This window comes from Macaca nemestrina, chromosome 10 (assembly GCF_043159975.1).
Source record: "Macaca nemestrina isolate mMacNem1 chromosome 10, mMacNem.hap1, whole genome shotgun sequence".
NCBI lineage: Eukaryota > Metazoa > Chordata > Mammalia > Primates > Cercopithecidae > Macaca > Macaca nemestrina.
In genome coordinates, this window is record NC_092134.1 from 52,130,402 (window position 1) to 52,146,621 (window position 16,220).

A 16,220-nucleotide genomic window follows, 5' to 3' on the forward strand; every position below is an offset into this window, starting at 1 on the left:
CATAATGGCTAAAAATTAAGCAAGACAAAAACAAAAATGAGAAACACAAAGCATTGGTAAAGATGAAGATGTTCAGACATTAATAATGTGAGTTTAAATTGTGAGAGTGGAATTTGCTTAGCAATATCTGCTAACAAGTAAACACATAACAATTCTATTCCTTGTTATTTATTCTACTGCAACATGTAAATATACAAAATACATGTATAACAATATTCAAAGCAGCACTTTATTATTTTTTTATTTCAATAGTTTTTTGGGGAACAGGTGCTGTTTGGTTATATGGTGATTTGGTTAGTAGTGATTTTTCTGACATTTTTGTCCACTCATCACCTAAGCAGTGTACCCTGTACCCAGTGTGTTGTTTTTTATCCCTTGCCATTCCCCATCCTTTCCCCCTCAAAGCAACACTATTCTTAATAACCCAAAATGGAATCTACTCACATGTCCATCTACAGTAGAATGGATACATTGCAGCATAATCAAGCAATGGAATGCTAGATAGCAATGATCATGAACACACCACTGCTATTTGCTAAAGCATAGATAAATTCCATATTGAATGAAAGGCAGACAAAAAAGTACATATTGTATGATTTTATGTATGAAAAGCTAAAAAAAAATTAAATCAGGCAAGGCGATTCGGTAATGAAAGTAGTCAGAATATTGGTTACTGTTAAGTGAGAATGGTGCCTGAGAAGGTGCATGAGGGAACTTCTGTGGGTCTGTGCTATCACTTTATTGCTTCAGAGTTATACACAAGAACACCTAAGTTGGTTATAAATGAATAAAATAGGATAAATAAGGCTTTTCAAAGACTCATCAAAACATATTTAAAACACGCTTTTCAAAAGCTTATTGAAACAGTTATTTAAAACAGTTAAAAGTTGAAGAATATTTCCTGAAAGATTTTTATACTTTTTCTGAAAAAGTTATACACTTCATTAGAAAGAAAAAATCAGACAGGAAACTTACTTTTACTTAAATAGTAATTATAGTTCCTTTCCCCTTCTATGGGTAGTAAAAATGTTTTAATTTTTTTCTCATATCCCCTTAAGTTTCTTCAAATTCTTTCTTTTCTATGGATGATTTTAGTTCTGACTGTTTTACTGGTTTTTACGTAGCATTCTGCCAATTTTTAATGGGAAGATATTGAAGAAAATAAATGATAAAACATAATTTGATGTTTTTATCTAAAAAAAAAGAAACATGACATTTTTCTCTAAAAGTTTTATTTTTAGAAAATAAAAATCAAAGGATTTTGTTCCTCAATAGAATATTACTTTCAATAGAGTGGAAGCAATTTTTGACATTTGACTGAGTGCTTGAATTTTGTGTTAGCATGTGATTGGGAAAAATGCATTGGAACGTAATAGTAAAGTAAGTATCCATCTGTTGATGCCCTATATTATCTTACTGTTCCGTTCTTATGTATTACTTCAGGTGAAAAAAAAATCTTCTATTCTATATGCCCATGTTTAGGTAGTGATTAATAAACACTTCTGATGAAAGACAGTATTACAATCTCATCTGCTGTTTACTGAAGAGGCATGTATCAAGACACAAATAGGAAATGTCTCCATCTGGTGGTAAAAATATTGAACTTCAGACAGACCCCTAGGGCTCTAGTATGAAAACAAGAAAAACACAGACACCTTGTTCTATGCGACTGAAGTGCTGTCATTTTAGGTATAACAAACACTCTGAAAAAGAACAACTTTTTAAATAGAGATTCGAAAGGGTTAAATATTAAAACAGTAATTACACGCAAATGAAGGGAGCCAGATGCATTAGAGTGTGAATAAATCAGCATAAATGTGACCTGGCCAGATACCCATAGCTCATTTCAGCCAGTGGTTCTACTATGCAAAATACTGCATCCTAAAATGATGCATCTCTTTTCCTAGACGTGTTGGTGTGGAGCAATGACCGAGTTATTCGCTGGATACAAGCAATTGGACTTCGAGAATATGCAAATAATATACTTGAGAGCGGTGTGCATGGCTCACTTATAGCCCTGGATGAAAACTTTGACTACAGCAGCTTAGCTTTATTATTACAGATTCCAACACAGAACACCCAGGTAAGTCGCTTTTTGCTGTAGTCTTGATGTGTTCTGGTTTATCTAATGATAATCTAAACTTTTAGGGAAAAAAATGGCTGTGTATTCATGATTGTTAATGAAAGTTAGTTCAGTGTTTGAAATATGTCACTGGAGGTTTAATTTCAGGCTAGTGGATTTCTAGCCAAGAAACATCATACAATTAAACAAGAAAGGGATTTAGAAGTTACGTGGCCCAGTCTCCCACCTGAATGCCAGATTCCACTAAATGAAATCCCTGACAGATGGCCATCAGTCTCTGCCTCTCTGAGAGGCAGTCCTTTCTATTTACATGTATGAATTATACAGACCATTAGCATTGGATATGCCAGTGATTCCCAAAACTGGATAATAATTTGAATCAGTATAGTTCCTTATGAATAAAAAATAAAACCTGCAACCCACGTCATAGTCCTAAGACATCAGTTATCAAGAGATAGGGCATTGGAATCTTTATTATCAAAACTTTCCTCAAATGATAATCGCTGGTCAGGTTTGAGAACTACCTGCATAGGTTTGATAAAAATTTGGCAGTCTAATTTCACTTTTTATTTCGTTTTTACATATTTCAGAGATTAAACAAAATACTCAATTGAAATAAAGTAACGAAGTGAGACCAAAGCCTCTTGACCTCAGACGTTTATGCAAAGCTGTCTCTCTACTGTTCACAGACAAAAAAAAAAAAAAACCCCAAAAAACCAACAACGAAAAAGTATATATATTTTTTGTAGTTAAAATTTACAATGGCTAATAATAGACATGGAGGACTAAAAACTTTAAAACCCATAAATAAAGTATGTTTTATAATACATTCTCAGATAAATAGGAGCTACATGATTTTTAAAATAAAATGCGATTTCAGTGATGGTAACTGTAATTTGACGTCAACAGGCAAGGCAGATTCTTGAAAGGGAATACAATAACCTCTTGGCCCTGGGAACTGAAAGGCGACTGGATGAAGTAAGTGTACCTGTTATTCAAAAGAGATCTGAGAGAGTAAAAGAAAAATGATAGACCATCTTTGTTTTTACTGAATAGTGCCTGGAAATTAATCAAATGACTGTTCTATGGTTAGAATCAAGAATTTTCTCCAGGTTTGTTGTTAAATATTCAATCTTACTACTTAATTTTGGAAAGAGCTGTATTAATTCATAAATATTATCATTTCGGCAGTTAGAGATACTAAACAGTTATTTACAAAACTTTTTTATGAGTTGTGACTGCAAAATGTTGGGCAACAGTTTTTAAAACAATTAGAAAAAAATTAAAACACTAATGTTGATATATTCCGCTTTTTAATAAAGAGTGCATTTATTTCTCAAATATCAGTATATCTTGCCAGGAAATTTTAGCAAATTAAAACGAGGATAAAACTTGCTTCAATAAATGGGAAGCTTTTTATTATTTTGTATATCGATACTGGGTTTTCCTTCAAAACAGATTAATAACATTTTAACAGTCATAGAATTTGAAAGCTATATTGAGTATAAGAATCACTATATAATATATTCATATTAAATTATTTGGAAAATAATAAACATGTAGGTAGCCTCCCAGGATGAATGAATACGAGGGATATCAGCAAATGCTGTGGACTGTAGACATTTTAATAGTCTTTCTGAGTTTTTCTACAGGGTCTTTCTGGAAGAAGTGGGAAGGAAACCTGAGCATGAAATAGAAAATAAAGAGATGCATAATTCTGTGTTGCAAAGTACAAGTGTTTCTTGCCACAAAGACAAGCTGATTAAAATTATTTTGTGAAGAACTCAGCAAATCCAAATATGGACCAATCATTCTATATTCAAATAGGCAGGACAGATAATCTTGGTATTATAAAATCCACTCTGTCCTTATGGTAGGGATTATAAAGAGATAAGTTCTACAGTCTTATCTAACTCAGCTAACTTCTGCTAAATTCATGCTCTTATTCAATCAGAATAATGATTAATATTTTTAAAAGCCTAGTCTTGTAAGTTGCATGACAGTCTTTTTAATCCTTACTAGAAATTATTGATTCAAAAAGGTAGTCTTATAAACTCATATATCTTAAAATACAATTATTCTTTCTTAAAAGTTGCAAAAATTTCTAATAAAAAATTATTGAAGACTTGTCATATTGCTACGTTCTCTTAGGAGCTGTCCAGGTGTGGGGTAGCTTCTTGATAGTAATGAACTAGAAGAAAAGTCTATGGAGCCAATTAAATGAGATGCGACTCTTTGTCTTTAAACTATGCTGCTGCTGCTTCTTATTTTTAAAAGCACAAAATACAATTTTGTCATTTAAACCCTCTAGTCTCTTTTGTTCAATTTTATCTATCTATTTATTTATTTATTTATTTATTTATTTATTTATTTTTAGTGTGAGCAAAAATAACCAACTTTCTTAGAACAGTAGTCGACTTATTTCTGAGGTTTTGCTGATCACATTCAGATTCCACTGAAATAATTTGAGAGGTGTCAACAACCTTATGCAGACTTTGGCTCCAATTAAAAGAATTAATCCTATCTCATGAAAACGTTTCCCCATGATATTGTTGTTTATAGTTCTGTTAACTTTCTGCATTAACAATATGTTGAAAGAACAGAAGTCAGGAATCATAATTCAAACCTTCAACTCTAAAAACTGGCTTTTTTTGGCCAGGCGAGGTGGCTCACGCCTGTAACCCCAGCACTTTGGGTGGCCGAGGCGGGTGGATCACGAGGTCAGGAGATCGAGACCATCCTGGCTAACAGGGTGAAACCCCATCTCTACTAAAAATACAAAAAATTAGCCAGGTGTGGTGGTGGGCGCCTGTAGTCCCAGCTACTCTGGAGGCTGAGGCAGGAGAATGGCGTGACCCCGGGAGGCGGAGCTTGCAGTGAGCCGAGATCGCCGCACTGCACTCCAGCCTGGGCAACAGAGCAAGACTCCGTCTAAATGAATAAATAGAATCAAATAAAAACTGGCTTTTTGTTTTTTTGTTTGTTTGTTTTGTTTTTTGTTTTTTGTTTTGTTTGACGGAGTTTCGCTCTTGTTGCCCAGGCTGGAGTGTAGTGCCGTGATCTCGGCTCACCGCAACCTACATCTCCTGGATTCCAGCGATTCTCCCACTTCAGCCTTACAAGTTGCTGGGATTACAGACATGTGCCACCACGCCCATCTAATTTTGCATTTTTAGTGGAGACAGGGTTTCTCCATGTTGGTCAGGCTGGTCTCGAACTCCTGACCTCATGTTATCTTCCCACCTCGGCCTCCCAAAGTGCTAGGATTACAGGCATGAGTCACCACGCCTGGCCAAAACTGGCTTATTTTTAAGCCCCTAGCTACAACACTGTAAGGAGTTGTGTAGCTCTACAGTGTAACATAGTGTTTTATAAGCCTGAAGACTATTTATGCTTAATGCAAAAACTTCTCCAAGAATCAAGAAGTCATAGAGGCTGCAACTGTGACATTCTGTTTGTTTTCTACATTTACACACATTTGGAGGTCTAGGGCAATGAAAAACACAGCAGTTGAGAAGAGTAGCAGACATCTCTTGATGTGCAAAATGGCTACCACGCTGAAACAAAATGTAGGTTTTAATGATAAGGATTGAAACGGTGGATATGTTATTATATAAAAATGATTTTAGTTTTCCCTGATTGACTTTACATGTCCTTTAACTAATATAGCATTCTACAAAGACTACCTTATAGAGTTATTCACTATAACATAGCACAAATTACTATGTTGAGTGACTATAGACCTATTATTTCAAATGCCAGAATGAAATCAAATGAGATATTAGGATACACAACATATACTTGGCTATAACTTCGTGGAATAGATAGTCCTTCCCTAGGTAAGAAACAGTGAGATGAGAAGACAAGACCTATGTGGAATGATTCATATTTTCCTCAGAATTAGACACATAATATTCATTAACTGCTGAATTATATATTGCTGCTTGCCAATTTAGAGGAAAATAATTGTGTCTGTAAAAGTACTTTGTGTATACACACAGGGAGAAGAGATTATTTCATTAAGGCCTAACAAAATCAGCAACCAGAATTAAAATGTAATTGCTGTGCTACATTCTAAAATGTGGATTCATCCTAGGATCTGTCCAAGTAGAGACACTAGCCTGTGTGGGGTATAATGTTGCTTCTAATAGTAATGAACTAGGAAAAAAGTCTATTGGGCCAATTAAATGAGATGTGACTCTCTGCCTCTGTGTATATTAAAATACACATTATTAAAATGTAACCAGGGTAACATTATGCTTTCAGTGGCACCCAAGGACCACATGTACTTATTGAAAGGATGGTGTCCAGGCTATACAGATTTTTCAACAAATTGCAGATTAATTCTGTGTCACCTAAAACTTCACAAATCACATATTTAGAGTTTCTTGTACAGATATAATAATAGGCTACAGTATCTCCTATTAGCCATGTCATCTGAAATATAGATTTCCCTGAAATAAATACCTACATTGTATTTGTGTACATAAAAGTCATTTCATTCAAGTGTCTGAGTTAATTGTAGTCTACTCAACAACTGATTCAATTAAGTATATCATCTCATTCCATAAAACCAGTAGTGGAACAATGTATATCCAATATTTATTTTGGAAAACATTGGTGACTTATTTTAGGCTTTCAAAGATATTTACTGTATAGATGTCAACCTTAAATCTGAAATTGTATGAAAAGTTTTATTTAAAAATTTATATATCAAATCTCCTATAGTCTTGTTTTGGAATCATAGAACTGTCTCGATAAAGCATGATTCCATATGTATACTTGACGGACTAAATGTAAATAATCTATGTTACATGTTTCTAAGCACACTGCTTTAAGCACATGGACTAGTTTACTTGTTTTCGTAACATCACATTATAACTGTACTGGCAGAGTGATGACAAGAACTTCAGACGTGGATCAACCTGGAGAAGGCAGTTTCCTCCTCGGGAAGTACATGGAATCAGCATGATGCCTGGGTCCTCAGAAACATTACCAGCTGGATTTAGGTTAACCACAACATCTGGGCAGTCAAGAAAAATGACAACAGATGGTACAGTAGTTTTGTGTTGCTGCTTATAAAGCAAAAAGCTTGTTTCGCCAAAGCTTGTATAATTCTCTGACCTTGCTTTCTGGAACTATTTTCTTGAGTTGGTTTGCTCTGCTTGAAATTTACTTTGCTCTCATCACAAACCAGACTCCTTTTTACACTGCTATTGCATGAACTCATGGCACTTTGTTCACATTTTCAAAATAATTTATAACATCCTAAAAAGAACAATTTGGCTAATGTCCACCTCTAGGAGGAACAATAAACATCTGCATGATTTGTGTTTCTTTAGTCTTCTATTCCCAAAATTAACAATTTGTTTAAGTTAGAGGTTGGACTTGGACTAAAGATTCATAGTAAATGGAAATTAACTCCACTGTCCCCCTACATGTTGAAATACTGTGAGTTTTATATGTCATCTTAGAAATTCAGACTCATCAGATATTTTTTCCCTCTGACCAAAGCAGAAGCCCTTAAATAAACAAGCACGAACATGAGAAGAGAATTAAAGAAACACAAAACACAGTAATTTCCCAATTACTATTTCCTTCTGTGGACATTAGACTTAAGCTATCTAATTTACAAAAGAAAACAGTCATTCCAGAGGAGAGACAACTTTGAAATAGTAGTCACAAAATTATTTCTGTTTGGAAGGCATTTAAGAAAAATAGTCCCACTCTATTTGTTAAGATAATCACCTAGCATCATTATTTTTTTCCAAGGTCATAGTTATTATAACTCAAATTTATTCCAGCATAAACCGTGATCTTGATCTACATTTCTTACAACTTGTTAATATGGTGGAACATGTCAGCGAAATTCATGAGGAATTTAACATCATTACAATTAGTGTAGAAGTTCTTCAATACTTGGAGCGGAAAAAAAATCCACTATAATGAGTTCTCTAAGAGCAATCTCTATATCAAAAACAGAAGCACCCTGGGGAGCTGCTCTTGTTACAGATTTCATCTAAGGAGGAATACATAACAACTCGAAAGCTCAGGTCAATTACACTGGGATAAATTTTCATTAGGAACTTGATCTAGAGAAGAGGAATGTGAGTGGCTTATATCTGAGAGAAAGAAGGTCTACTAATATGTTCAGAATCCCCGTATGCAGGGAAAACAAATCTTTCTCATCTGAAATCTTGTACTCAATCATCCAAGTCCCTCTAAAGCCCTTTTCTCCATTTGCAGTTGCTTCATCAAGACTGCAGAGGTTAGACAACTCCACTGTTCGCACATACTCATGTTGACAAGCCACTCAAAGGAGGCAGCACTGACCTGCTGTGAGTAGTTTCCCTTTGGCTGACAAAAAAAAAAAAAAGACAAAAAAATGGAACCTACATAGACTAATAAATATACACTATATTCTTTGGTATGCCCTAGCAGTACAGAAGTGAGATAACCCTTTTGAATTGCTTCAGGGAAAAAAGAAATCTTTGTATTGTAACACTTAGTCTAGCATTTCCTATCACCATCTGTCTGCTATGGTTTAAGGTCTGCCTGTTGGAGGCCTGTCACTCTATTATTACACATCAATGGGTTGCCACTACACTGTTTTCTACTTTTTAGTACCATTTCCTATTGATTCACTTAACATTTTATTGATAATAATTCAACACTTTAAAAAATCCTATATATTTAAGTGTATATTTTATATAAGGAAGCCAAGGTAAGCAGATAGGCATTTAAGCAAGTTAACAGAGTCAAACAGCAACAGACAGGAAAATGACTTAGAGATGGTTTCATATTAAAAAGTAGAAACTTGCCGAGGCAGGTGGATCACTTCAGGTCAGGAGTTACAGACCAGCCTGGCCAATGTGGTGAAACTTCGTCTCTACTAAAAATATAAAAAGTAGCCAGGCATTGTGGTGCACTCCCATAATCCCAGATACTTGGGAGGCTGAGGCAAGAGAGTCACTTGAACCTGGGAGGCAGAAGTTGCAGTGAGCGGAGATCATGCCACTTCACTCAAGCTTGGGTGACAGAGCGAGACTCCATCTCGAAAGAAATGAAGAGTAGAAACTGCAACAAATTTAAACCTTGATTACATTGTATCTTATCAATCTGATTTACACGTTTAAATTTACAATGTAAATTATAATTACAAATTTATATTTGCTAAAAACAAATATAAATTTTAAGTATTTGAGACTTATGGGAACAAAATAAAGTTACTTTATAAGAGTGGAGGATAGGACCAGCACAAAACCTTCCTGTGTAACCCTAAATACCAGGCGTTTGATTTTAAGGAAATACTAATTAATGAAAGCTACTTTAAAATCCATATAAAAATGAGATTTTCTTGAAAAACAGTCTTAATAGTGAAACCGTGGTTTCCTAGATTTATAAATGTCAAATGTTCATAATTTTTTTCAACCTAAAACTATGCTTTAGCAAAATATTTAACCACTTTTGATGAATTAATATTTTGGAAAAATACTTTTTACGGCGATATTTAGAACAATAAGTGTGCACAGGGATAAGAGAAACCAGTTATAGGCAGAGGAATAGCTTGCCTTGTGCTGTTTTTCGTTGCCTTGAACTAAAAGCTCCACACAATTTATTGTTGGTCTTTTGGGCTTAAGATGGGAGCAGATAAGCTGCCTTATTTGGATCACTATTTGAAGTGATAAAACAAAAAGCATCCTGATAAGATATTTAATTTCAGAATGTAGAACCCTTACATTAAAATTTTAATTATGGTATATAATTTGGCATCTAATTAGGCATGATTTAAAGTGTATAATAATTTGTCTGAATAAGAGGTCTCCCAAAATACTGTTTATAATAGATTCTACACATAGCAGCATACTTTCTTCAGGAAATGAACACTTCACTAATTTACAAATGACTATTTAATATGTTCAATAGTGCTTGCTTCTTAGCTCTTAACTGATGGGTAGAGTTCCTCTAACTATTTGCAATCTGTTTTTCGTGCATGGCATTCTAGTTCATATTTCCTAGTTTTTACCATTATCTGGGATAACAGTATTCATTTACAATAATTCAATCTAGGACAACCATTTTTTGTTTTGGTGAAACAATAACACTTTTGTTATTAAAATAATCCAGAGCATACTGCTTGCTGTTTCTTTCATGTCAGTAATAGCAATTGTGAGGTTTTTCTAAGTATATTATGGCTGAAAAGAATCAGCAATGCCATACTACTGACACAAACCGTTTAAAATAGGTGACTTAGTATCATTATGTTTTTGTAAGAAATAAAGGTACTTTTTTAAGAACTCTAAAATATATGAACTAGAATATAAATCTATATTATGAAATAGGTCAATTCAACCCAATTTGTTAATTAGCAAGTTGTAAATTTCTCAGAAGGCATGCTAACATCTTGCATAACTACCTTTGTTTACATTACTGCCATACTTTCCACAAATTTGAGCAAATTCTATTATTTGTTAAGCTCCCCTGCACCAAATTGGAGAAGAGCAAATGTTAATTACATATGGCTGTTGGCTACATCCTAGATGATTTCCTTCCCATAATCTTTTAGGACAGGAGTAAGCAGGCTGCATGGAGGTACACCACAGAGAAGTAGAATGAGATTTCCCAGTCTGAGACTTTTCAGTGAACTAATGCTCTCCATTGTATATTTTAGATGGCGTCTTTTCAGTCTACTCTACCTAAAGTGCACTACCATCTAAGAAGACGAGCAGTGAAAACCTTTGTGAAATCTGAATTCTAAGGAAATAATGACGTCATGACTTATTAAAAGCTGAAAAATGTGATTTTGGGGGGGAGTCAGATATTACATTTGATTAGTTTACTACAATTGTAATAAAATGCTTAAGTCATTTGAATAATAAACATCATCTACATCATAAACTCTGTACAACAGATGCTTTTATGAAATGAAGCCAGTTGTTTTTCATGTTTTATTGTAATATACTAGGCATTTATGTATTACTGTGCATTTCTTTTTAAATGTGTAAGTCTTATGTAAATGGATATAAATATGATTTTTTAAAAAATAAAATATATGGTTCATGGAGTCTCGAGTGCAAACATTTGACAATTCCAAGTACTGTTTGTATTTTACCATTCCACCATTTTTACAGTTTTTGAATTGTTAATAGTCAAATCAATATGTTTCCTTGAAGCATGTTTCATGCTTCAACATGTTTCTCCTTCAAGTCTGTCAATACTTAAAGCTGAACAACCTGCCTCTGATCATGTGAAAAAGAATGATTTAACCTGGAACCGGAGCCAAAAATAGAGCTTTAAAGGCAATCAGGGATGTCCTATATCTTTAGAAATAGCACTGTGATGGCTTGATCTCCTTTTCAATACAAAACAAAGCCAAGCTGTTTACAAGAGTCAAAAGCAATTATTTAAAAATTTATATTAAAAAACCATAATCTTCTCTTGTTACCTGTGGACCAAGAAAAAAAAAAAACAAAAAACTTCTTTACTAAGAACCACATGTTCATTCAAATATCTTGAACTGCCAGCCAGTACTGGACAGCGAATGTCAACCACTGCGGAGTCTGAGGCTCATTTCCACTAGAGAAAACAAAACCCAATATACCTTTCCCTTTTGTCAATGTAACAGGGCATTAGCCAGACTCATGTCTAATGTTATAAGCTTTTAGCCGAGATGGCCTTGTTGTGACTTCCCTGAAGTCAGTTTTATCAGAGGAAATAATGAAAGACAGAATGATTAACATATATAGTGTATAAAAGTATAGAAGAGTAATCTCTTCCCTGTGGCTTTATTTGGTGGTGTTACTGTTGTTTATTCTTTGTTTATATGGGAGATTCAAAGTAAAGCCTATTTAATAATACCATTTATCTAACTGCTGATTTTCTGCTGCTTGATCTTATTAAGCGCAAGATCTGTCATTAGTAATTTCTTTTCTGTATTTTAATTTGCTATGTTTGCACGTACATTACATTTGTTTTGATGTCTATTTTTATTTAACAGATTCAGTCAAAAGGTAATGGTAACAGAAACCCTTTCCATTGTCAATAAAAACAAAAATACTTCCAGTTCTCTGTTTAAGCTTTGTTTTCTAGTCACATAAGGCTCGACAATTTACTTAAGCTATCAGGAAATGTGTTCTTTGGGTGACTCAAATATTTAGCTTCAAAATTGAGTCTGCCCACAAGAGGGAGATCTAAACTTGCTTATGGGAGTGATCTTAAATTTTTCTAAAAAATGTGACCTGAGTAGGAACAATGAGAAAGAGCTTTCTAAGCTCATCTAAACATGGGCACCTTGATTCACAGAAATGAAATAGAATATAGGAATTACAACATTATAATGCCATAACTAGATTTGTATCTACTATTATATACCACTCAATCACTAAAAACATATAGTGATGCAAAAGATCCAGCTATTTCCCTCAAAAAAACATAAAATATGATTTAATTTATAAGATAACTTCTACCACATTCTAAAATCCATTGAATGGATTAAGCTCAGAATCTCAACGTGTTATCTTTTGATCATCAACATTATAAATTTTCACATTTTTAATGTTCAAGACATTTCAAATACAATTTTATACAAACAAAACTGGTTTTTAAATGTAGGAGAGGTCTCATTTACATATGTTTAATATATTTTGACTAATTCAATGAATTGGAAAATACTATAACTTTTGAAAGTACTTTATATTTTCATTTTCCAATGACTTACAGTAAGAAATCCTATGAAAATACCGAACGAAGACCTCACAGAATTTATTCTAGCAAGTTTAAGTATGGCTGCATTTTTTAGTAACATTATATTGTTGTTTTTAAAGATACATTTAATTCAGAATATTTTAAGTACTATCTAGCAAAAGTGATTTATGGTTAGTAGTAAAATAGAATAATATTTTTTTCTCCCAAATTTTAAGCAGTCTGATGATTCAAGTGTATCTTTCTTGCCCTGTTTTTTCATCACATAAAAGTAACAACATTCTTTGACCTTGCAATTCCCCAGTCAGACACAGGAAATAGCCACTTCCCCAGTCTCAAACACTGCTTTCCATTCCCATCCAACTGGAAAATAACCCAAGTCTGCTTGCTGAGGTGTCCCTTCAGATTTGATTACCAGAAAAAAATGTGCAAGAGGAGCAAAGATGCGCCCTTTATATAATTCTGGGATCTGCCTGAGTTTAAACCTTGCAAATGAACAATGATACACATTCAGCTAAATAATTTGCCATTTCAAATTAACTGATTTTTATTTGAAAAAAATAAGGAAACATATTCTACTTCTAAGACATTAAAATGAGTTATTAATGAAGACCACAGTTATGACAATGGATAAAATGTACCAATGAAAGAGGCGATTCAAGGATCCCCACGGCTTCAAATTAGAGTGTCTATGTAGCTGGTTTAATTCAGGCTACTAACATAATTAAAAGGAAAAAGTAGACGAACGTATTTTTCCAGGTGTAACAATCAAGAAAGCAATTTCTAAGTAAATAGGAATTTACTTTGAGAAGCCATTTGTTTTGCAGCCTTCAGTCCAAAAAAAGTTAAGATTTTCAGAATTTTTTTATATAAGTTGTAGGTCATTTTTATAACAATAAGCCTTCTATTATCTATTTATCTCTCACATACATTTCATGTACCCAGAGTATTATGTTACAACAATCTGCTCTTGATAGTAATGTTCCTGATAGATTAAAAGAGTGAGAAATACTTGAAGAACAATCAAAGATACAATGAGCATGGTATACTTTTGGGTTAAAATGTATTCTTTGATAACTGATGTCATATAGATCCCTAAATAAATCAAATATTTCATTTCCTACATCTGTCTACTCTAGTTAACTGGCCCATTCCTACAAGCTTAACAAAAAGTCACTTTACAATCATTTTTTAAAAATTAAGAGAATTTTAGAAGTTAAATGGAAAGATGCTTTTCGACATTACAATTTTTTAATGACTTACTATTTTAAAATTAGAGCTATCACAGAAAAATCAGGATTCTTTGTTTTCTCTTTAAAAAACAGAGGCTCTTGCAGCAGGAGACCTGTCTCCTTTTTGGACCGTGTTCTGCTGGGTCCACTGCTCCTTGAGGTGGAGCAGGTGATCTGCAGTCTTCACCATTTTCTACTGTCCTTTGTCCCTCAAACCTAGTGGCTTAAATTCACTTCAAAATCATCTAGACATTACACTACCTGCCTAGAAACCTTCTTGGTCTTTAACCTAATGTAAAAACCTTGATGTTTCTTTCTTAAGAGTTTCCTTGCCATCCTACCCCATTTGTACATCGATTCCTTGTTTCCACAGGAATCTGGAATCGTTTGCATATACACAGTTAACTAAGAACCTGAGACATGAGGAGGGGCTCCCAGGAGCCCTCATCTCCATGAAGAGATTGAGAGACTAAATGATCTCTTGATTCTCTGCCAGGCATGTGGTTTTTTGTTGTTATTGTTGTTGTTGTTGTTGTTTTGAGATGGAGTTTCACTCTGTCACCCAGACTGGAGTGCAGTGGTGGAAGTTGGCTCACCGCAACCTCCGCCACTTGAGTTCAGGTGATTCTCCTTGCCTCAGCCTCCTGCCACCACGCCTGACTAATTTTTGTATTTTCAGTAGTTACAGGGTTTCACCATGTTGGCCAGGCTGGTCTCAAACTGCTGACCTCAAATGATCCGCCTGCCTCAGCCTCCCAAAGTGCTGGGATTGCAAGCTGAACCACTGTGCCAGGTCAGACATGTGGTTTTCCTTGCCTAAGAAACAAAAGACCTGAAGGTATAGCCGTAACCCTGGTGTTCTGCTTTCCCTCAGAAAATGTGTAGAAAGAAAAGTCCTCCTACCTAGATAATAATTTCATCTGTCTAGATGATTACCTAAACTTCCCATTTCATAGATTTTATTTAAAACAATGTGAGCATCTAAAGAATACTAGAAAATTTCTAAAATTTCTACTAGAAAAATTTTAATTATTTTCTGACTTCAAATCAAGTTTTAGACTATGGATCAAAACTACATATTCTTGGTTTCGGAAAGTGTCTCTATATTAGTGTTGCTTTCAATTAAAGTGTTTTTCTTGGGAGGTACAATTTTAAAAATAATACACTAGATACATTTTTCCTAAAGCAGTAGATGACGTATAATGAGCCATGTTATAGATAACTAATAACAATGCTAACAGGGTCAAATCAACCAAAAGGCACAGGTCTTTCACAAGTTTTCATTAGATTTGTTTAGGCCAAGTTTTACAATTTGCGTTTCAGTTTGCAGTAATTTCTACTGAAATATTTATTTCTGAGAAACAACTCAAATAATTTAATTTCAATTAAGAAATTAAATCAACTCAAAATAGGAATAAAACAAACTCATTATGTTTGTTTCAGCATTTCTTCTACATGGCCAAAAATGCTGGGGTCTTCGATTGTAGAAGTTATCTGGAAAAAAAAATTAGGGTCAGGTGAATACTCTTCCTTGAATTTCTTCTGCTCTTCCTATAATTAAACAATTATATGCAATGTGGTTTTCCCCATTGTCTTGTAATATTCATATGGAAAATTTAAAAACAGGGAACTCTGAACCTAATATATTAATACTCATCTATAGCTTTCCAGAGTAAAAGAATAAACAGTTCAGTTAGCAAAACTATTGGACCTAGATGGTATTTTCTCTAGAGTTGGAATCATCTTCTATATATTTGTATAGAAAGAATTTTTCTTTTTTGTCATGTGTTCATGTAACTACTCCTTACTGTTGTCTTAATCTTAATGATAAAAATAGATATATCTTTTCACCCATAATGTACACACGAATTAAAAGAAAACGTATGATTGAATCGACCTAAGATTTCCTAAAACAATTACAAAATTAGCATTTATCAATTAGAGCATTTTAAACATCTACTGCTGCCAGCCTCAAGAATTTTGCTTTCTCATTCACTAATTGCCATTAATTACTATAATAAGGAAAGTGTACCTTTTAATTCAATAGGATTGAGTTTCCAAAAATGTGTTTGAATTTCACTGACAATTACTAAGAGAAAAAATATTTTGGCGGGCAGTAGTGGCTCAGGTCTGTAATCCCAGCACTTTGGGAGGTTGAGACAATCAAATCACTTGAGCAGGAATTCAAGACCACCCTGGGCAAC

General features: G+C 33.9%; 2 protein-coding genes across 31 annotated transcripts in view; one reads left to right on the forward strand and one right to left on the reverse strand.

The window, feature by feature from the left end:
* LOC105473289 (PTPRF interacting protein alpha 2) overlaps positions 1 to 12,145 on the forward strand; it is a 510,238-nt gene extending 498,093 nt beyond the window's left edge. For 25 of the 29 annotated variants that reach the window (XM_011727001.3, XM_011727012.3, XM_071071359.1 and 22 more), the window contains 5 exons: positions 1,908 to 2,083; positions 2,993 to 3,061; positions 6,977 to 7,136; positions 8,330 to 8,421; positions 10,755 to 12,145. In XM_011727001.3, the coding sequence (XP_011725303.1) occupies positions 1,908 to 2,083; positions 2,993 to 3,061; positions 6,977 to 7,136; positions 8,330 to 8,388 (464 nt within the window). In that variant the 3' untranslated portion in view covers positions 8,389 to 8,421; positions 10,755 to 12,145. The remainder of the gene's footprint in view (positions 1 to 1,907; positions 2,084 to 2,992; positions 3,062 to 6,976; positions 7,137 to 8,329; positions 8,422 to 10,754) is intronic. The other 4 variants (XM_071071361.1, XM_071071369.1, XM_011727018.3 and 1 more) reach the window with 1 other exon arrangement.
* Positions 12,146 to 14,584: 2,439 nt separating this feature from the next.
* The window catches only part of LOC105473292 (acyl-CoA synthetase short chain family member 3), a 179,798-nt gene continuing 178,162 nt past the window's right edge, over positions 14,585 to 16,220 (reverse strand). For both annotated transcript variants that reach the window (XM_011727032.3, XM_071071386.1), the window contains one exon: positions 14,585 to 15,510. In XM_011727032.3, the coding sequence (XP_011725334.2) occupies positions 15,445 to 15,510 (66 nt within the window). In that variant the 3' untranslated portion in view covers positions 14,585 to 15,444. The remainder of the gene's footprint in view (positions 15,511 to 16,220) is intronic.